We start from the raw sequence: 7,190 nt of genomic DNA on the forward strand, positions 1-7,190 counted from the left end.
CTCGATAGATTTCGCTTCAATTCACAATGAACAGTAAAACAAAACTCCAGCTCAAACAAAAGTTAAATGGCCTGAAATAAGACTAACCATAATTTCGGTCAGTTCACTGCGAGATAACCGGAACTGCATTGTGAATAATAATTATAAAAAAAAAAAATGCAGTCTAGCCTCCACAAAGGCCCTGATTGTAAAGAGTATGAAGAGAGCATTATTTCGAGCATTTATATTTTGATATAGAAACATTTGTCTTTTTTTGATAAATTATTTTAATCAATAAAGTCATGTGATCTTTACTTAAGCCTGACCGGCATGCTGTGCGCGCGGATGGACTACTCGCATGTACCCTACACATCTCGCGTGCCCACACTTGTCACTGCACTGATGAATAAAGAGTGGTAGACTCGAGGGGATGGATCACTGAAAATGTTACATCCCTTGCATCATGAGTGTAATGTCCATTTATGAATTGTATGACACCAATGACTATCAAATATGGTTACAACTTTGATCATATACCAATCAAAACATCTTAAGGGGGGGGGGGGGGTCGTTATACTATCCTAGCATCTTTGTGGAAGCGGGGGATAAGTTGTACAACAAATATAGGTATATACTTCAAGTTAAGAGTACGATGAGTTACTGATGATATTAACCAAATCAATGCCGTTAATGAAACATAGAGGCAAGTTAGGGCAGCAATATCTACCACACACTTTACAATTCCATCCGTATATAGGAGACTTTAAATCACATTGATTCCATAGCAATCTAATAAATATTTCTAATATGAAATTTGTTCCAAATGTTGAATGTTTTGCATCACCTCCCAATATAATCTTAAAGATTATTCAAAATTTTTCCTTTCTGGAAAATATTTCTTTTAATTTGCATCATTGTGCTGTTTTCACCTTTTTGGAAGTTTATATTGTGGCCTGTGATGACCTCTAATCTTTTCGTAAGCATTTCGATAATAACGATTCCCCTTTTCATTCTCATCTCACCTATAACCAGTAAGAAAATGAGTTTTCGTTGAATAAAATATGGACTGTTTAATCATTGATTTGCGCTTTATATTTCTTTTTCCTTTTTTCTAGAGTGTAATTTATTGATAATTCACCTTTACCACCCTCTGCATACATTCACATCGTTTTAAGCAACTGAAGCAACTTTTCAATGCTAGTCCACTGCGCTCAATCACTGCATTACTCCCATAAATACCACTTGAAAGACAACACTGGCCATCATTCTATTTTCCAACAATTGAAAATTTGCTCGCTCGCTCACTTAAAGGCCTATTAAATGTAAATCATTATTTTATATCCATCGAAAAAGTCGTTATAGGCCTTTAACTGAAAGTATGTACATAGTCATAATACATAGCCGTTGGTGTGGGGGTGTTCCCAAAATTTTGAATTTTCAGATCAATATATTGCTATCACCCCACCCCCCCTGCTCGGACCGGATTTACGCAGGTAATATAAATTGTATTGTTCTCAATATTCCAATATGAATAAAACATACATAACACACACGCTCTGAGACAAACCTCAAATAGAAATCATTTGAATATTATTAAGTATGCATATATAAATATGACCAGTGTGCTGGCTCAGTTGTAGGAGCGTCCGTCTCACAACCGGGAGGTCGGAAGTTCAAACCCCGGCCGCGTCAGACCAAAAGACGTTAAATGATGGGACTTGCTGGAAGCAAGATGGGAGTTGGCTTTGAACCCCCAACCTCCCGGTTGTGAGACGGAAGCTCTACCAAATGACCCAACACACCGGTCATATTTGCTGCTGCTACCCTGTTTGGCGTTCAACGATTAAATGTAATAAGGGACAGAGAATTGTCGATCTGCCGCTGCACAGCGGCTGCCGGGCCCAAGATTTCATTTCATGTCAATTTCAAACAATGAAATATGGATTTTTAATTTTCATAAATATATCTAAAACGCATTTTTTTTTCATCTAAACCGACGCTAATATAGGTTATCATTTTGTTATCCGATTTTGATGTAATGTTTAGCAGTTTGCTCTGTGAAATTTACTCTATTTAGATATAAATATCTTCAGCCTGGAGCATCCCTTTATTATTTTTTTTTTGAAAATCACATGTAGAGTAATTTACATAAAGGTCGTCTTCTTATTAGTAACCCGTGGAAAGGAGGTTATGTATTTTGAAGGTGAGAAGACGCAGAGTGCAGATAAAACTAATAAAGTCTGTTTAGCCATCTGTCCATGTTTGTACTTTTCAGTCCACTTTAATTACAGCATTTTCTTGTTGTTTTATATGACATTCTCTCTTATCATGTTTATGGTCATCAAAATCGCGGCGGGATCTTTGCTTAACAAAGATCCAGTTGAAGAGTTTGAAGGAATATCAAAGGAGGGTTTTCCTATAAATATGGCGGGGTAATACCAACAACTTCACATCTCCTGTAGACTTCACTTCTGTTCAATAGGTAAGAATCAATTTCTTTCTACCTTTGCAAGACCTTTGTGCTTTCACAAGCTGACAAATCATGCAGTGGGGAAAGCATTGTTACTGCGTTAAAAGTATTCCTGAATATTATAAAGTAAATTTAAGAGCAATATAGATGCTGTGGATATGTCCAAAAATGCATTTTAAAGCTGTCAGCCCAAAAGTTTCAGGCAAAAAAAAAATTAAAAAAAGATACGACAAAGACTAGGAATTTTACTAATACATAATAAAGCCCTGAAAGTTAAGAGTGAAGGGAAGATATTGCTTCCTGTAGCAACATGTATCTTTGTTTCTCTTAGGATTTTAGCGAATATTCTTTTAGTATTTAAAGTAACTCCATTCTTATAATTATCATGTTATACAGGGATATCTACCTAAAGCAAAACCACACTTAAAATGGCCAAGGCTCTGTTCTTCGTTCTTGCTTGCGCCCTCATCGTGGCCGCCCTCGCCGAGTTCGAGTTCGACGACGAGACCGCCGCTGACCTCGAGTTCATCAAGAGGGATGCTGACTTGTTGGAGTTCTTGGAAGCTGAGAAGAGGGGAATGGGAAAGAACATGAAGAAGTACAAGTGTAAGTTGGCAAAAGGATGTTTCACAAATATTTTAGTGTGACTTGAAGTCAATAATGCCGCCCAATCTGTCTATCCAGGTTATCTTAATTCTGTGTAACAATTCATGTTAGCGTTATGGTGTAGTAGTTCTGACACTCGCCTTTCAACCAGGGTGTCATGGGTTCCAATCCCACTTCGGGTATCAATTTCCCCAAGCAAGAAATTTATCCATATTGGCTGCACTCGACCCAGGTGACATGAATGGGTGCCTGGCAGGATTGATTCTTTGACAACTTTAGCGCCTACGTGCCTTCAGATTCAGATTTATTTCCAACAGAAATTACATAAATATTGATACAAATCATTTTCATACATTTATAACAAATATTCAACCTTCAGCTACTAAAGGCCGGATTAAGTATTATATTCAGTGCAGTAGAGTATAGTATATGTACATTATATATGCACTACTAGTATACTTGTATAAAAGGAACTGTTATTTTAAATATAATTCATTGTTTGTGATTCTCTATTAGCATGTACTATGTGGGGCGCAGATTGCTGGTGCTCAAGGAAGACCAAGAAGGTTGTTTTCTGCAACGGTAAGTGCACTCCTCGTTCAGGGTCTTGTGGTTTTGTTTCTTGCCTAACAACCAAATCAGAGGGCATTGGCCTTTAAAGCGGGGTTGCTGAAGTACCCCAAAGATTTACCTTGGGGTTCTGCGTGTGTTATTCTCCATATACGCAGCACCCCTGGAAATCTGGTAGCTGGTATGCTAATTAGCTGAAATGTAACCAAAATAACCATCATTTTGTAGTAATCTTTTTTTATTTTTTGCTTGTCAAATTTTTCATGGCCAAAATATCACCTTCATTTTGCAACAAAACCTTAATTTGCTTTTTTTTCTCGCTTGTCAAATTTCTCGTGACCGAAATGGGCTTCATTTTGTAGTGGAATCCCTTTTTTATATCCAAGTATAGAATTACTGATTTTGCCATTGCACAACATTAAAGTGAATATTTAACTTATTAAATAGTAGATTTGGTTTATCAATAAATTCGAATAATTTCATATTGGAATGAAAAAGAAGTTGCAATAAATGAGCTCCCACTATCTATTTCTCAATGATTGAATACCTCAAAATAAATAAGCTTCGAAACAAATCGGCTTGCTACTCTGAGTGCAGTGTTTCTATGATCCCTGTTTTCATACAAGTTAGAAAATAAAACTATTGATCCTTCGATTCTAGTCACTGTCGAGATTAACTCGAGGAATACTGTCCTTAAAGTCCTAAAAGAATTCATAATTCCATAGCATAATTATTTGTCGTGTTTGTTATTTACCAGGAGGTGTTCCATAAATAAATTTGCACAGCTACACTGTAAACAATGAAGTGCTAATTTAGCACTTCAGTGCTTGTACAGTGACTGCACTACGGGTGCTGATTTTTTAGTTCAAATTTAAACTAGAAAATCAGCACTCGTAGTGCAGTCACTATACAAACACTTTAAGTGTTAAATTAGCACTTCATTTTTTACAGTGTACACTTGACTTAACTTATTTCTGGTTTATGAAGTGCAAAAATTTGAATTATAAATATATCTCAAGTTTTGAGAACAACAGAATAGTTTACCTTATATTGTGCCCCCCAAAATAAATATATTTCCTTCTATTATTGGTTAACAATAGCGTGTGATGTCAACGTAAGGTTTGTTTGAAATATTATAGACCTCGGACATGTGTGATAATAACGAAAAGCTGAAGAAATGCCCTCGTGAATGTATTTAATATTTATACAATGACACGAACTTCATTCTTGTCTCATTTTATGATACACAGGAGCTGGAGATGGCAACGGTATCTAAACATTATCCCGCACAAGTTCTGATCGAACATTTCCCCAAATGGAAATAGATGACGTCATGAAACTCGGCCAATCATGACACTCGTTTTCTACGTCCTTGAATTCAGGTTACATCCTTGTTGATACTTCTTCCTAGCCTAAAAGATTAGAATGAATTAATATTTGCTGATCGAGTGAGATGAATAAAATATTTTCAAATTACATCATCAGTTGTTCAATTGATCTCTTCGTTTGAGTTCATTATGATTAAAACGGATTAACATGAGTGAAGAATGCTTCAAAGTACATGAGGGACCATTTTGCAGAAAGAGATCTTGGCCCTGTAACACAAAGTTTAGCGAATAATCAATGAAATGACCTATCAAAATCATTGTTTATGCGCATTTTGCTCAATAGACTAGTAACCAATCAAAATTCTTCTTTCAAATTATCGATTAATCGCTAATCTTGGTGTTACAGGGCCCAGATGTAACACAAGAAAGAATCAAGCAGAAATGGCGCTGCCGAATGGGTGAAAACAAGTTGAGTTTGATTTCAACTCTGCAAATTGCCCCGAGTCTGATAAGTCGATTCCTGTTCGATATTGTTAAAAAGAACTAATGGTGCCCATTGCAGAATATGTTTCAATAAAACTTAATTTAAACAATAAAAAATGACCTAATTTTCATTCAATCAGGAGCAAATATTTTGGACTCGTGTTTGATATACTTAGTTGTATTTTAACCCAAGTCTAATCTTTCTGTAACAGGTCATTTGCATTTAAAATATAAAGAACGAAGACAGAGCAGTTCTGATCATGGTGCACTTCTGCGAGTACGAGTGAAAGGAGTGTATGTGGTTGTGTGTGTCGACTTGACGGATATTTGAATGATAACGTGTTTCTCGCTACGAAAATGAGTGAACATGATGAACGAAAACATTGTTTTGCTTTATCAATTGTATTTCACCAAAGCCAGGGTTACACCGAAGCCGAATTCTGCCCGAATACGGCCTGATTCGGATGGTATCGGTGGATTCGGAATGTTCCCGAATCCCTCCCGAATTTTCTCGCATTCGTGGAGGGAGAACAGAATACTCCCGATACCACCGAAGCCGAATTCTGCCCTAATATGGCCTGATTCGGATGGTTTCGGTGGATTCGGAATGTTCCCGAATCCCTCCCGAATTTTCTCGCATTCGCGGAGGGAGAACAGAATACTCCCGATACCACCCGAATACGTGTGTTCGGATGGTTGCGCAGCTGATTCGGTTCCCGGTGTAATCCTGGCTTAACGGAGACGTCTCTGTGACATCTCAGAGACTACAGTATAGTAGGTAGAGGTGTCTCCATACAATTAAGGTGACAAGGACTTTGTCTGACAGTTGCGGGGATGTTGCTACAAAGTCCCCAAAAGTCGATGTGACGTCTCAGATACATTTTCTTGTTGCAGCAATGTTTCCGAGACGTCGCAGCGACAACTTGGGGATTTTTGCAGCAACATCCTCGCCAAAGTTCTGCGTCTCTGCAATGAGGCAAATCTTAGTGGAATTGCAAACTAGTCGCGAACTAGTCATGCTAGTTGCAATCCCAGTGAGATACCCCTTTACAGTTTTCCTTTAGTTAGTATTTTTATGTTGAATATGTTTGGAGTCATTTTTAAATCTTTATATTGATGTTATATATTATGGACAGACAGCTGCCCAAGGGAAGAGCCCCATATTTTATTGGGCATGTTGGGGGGAGAAATTATTATTCTATCATTCAGGTCCACACCTACCCACCCACTTCCCACCCCCACACGAATATAAGAATAACAAATATATGTAACACACCCTAGAAATGAAATGTTGAATCAAATTTTGAGAGGTTGGAGGAGTGACCTTTTCCAAATGTTATATCCAACCTTGTATAAAGCTCAATCCAACATCTTAAGTGTTAGGTCGAACCATCTAAAGTGATAAATGCCACAGTTAAAGGTTATCACTCCTCCAACCTTTCGAACGTTCATTTAAAATAGTAGTTTTTAGAGTGCAGTGACACACTGGAGCAACTGACCCTAGATCGATCAAATCTATGATGCGATTTCAAATAATATTCAATTTGGAGTCGGTTTTGCCAGTGCGACTGTCCTGATATAAGCCTAGATATGGGTTCTGTCAACATGGTCAAGGCGCAATTTGGTAATTAACAAGCATTTGCAGAACTACCAAAATGTACAGGAGTCTAACGTCACATTCAGTTACTTCAAGGGCCTATTCATTCGTGAAAATTGAATCATCATTGTAATGATGATTGCTATCAAAATCTTGG

The 7,190-nt window shown here is 37.4% G+C and overlaps 1 protein-coding gene across 1 annotated transcript; it reads left to right on the forward strand.

The window, feature by feature from the left end:
- The first annotated feature begins 2,373 nt into the window (after positions 1 to 2,373).
- Positions 2,374 to 5,101, forward strand: LOC129271612 (uncharacterized). Its single transcript, XM_064106663.1, has 4 exons — positions 2,374 to 2,461; positions 2,846 to 3,055; positions 3,572 to 3,637; positions 4,876 to 5,101. Exons 2-4 carry the CDS (start codon positions 2,878 to 2,880, stop codon positions 4,899 to 4,901), a joined length of 270 nt encoding a protein of 89 aa, XP_063962733.1. The 5' UTR covers positions 2,374 to 2,461; positions 2,846 to 2,877; the 3' UTR covers positions 4,902 to 5,101.
- The last annotated feature ends 2,089 nt before the right edge of the window (positions 5,102 to 7,190 follow it).

This window comes from Lytechinus pictus, chromosome 11, assembly GCF_037042905.1.
Source record: "Lytechinus pictus isolate F3 Inbred chromosome 11, Lp3.0, whole genome shotgun sequence".
NCBI classification, from domain to species: Eukaryota; Metazoa; Echinodermata; class Echinoidea; order Temnopleuroida; family Toxopneustidae; genus Lytechinus; species Lytechinus pictus.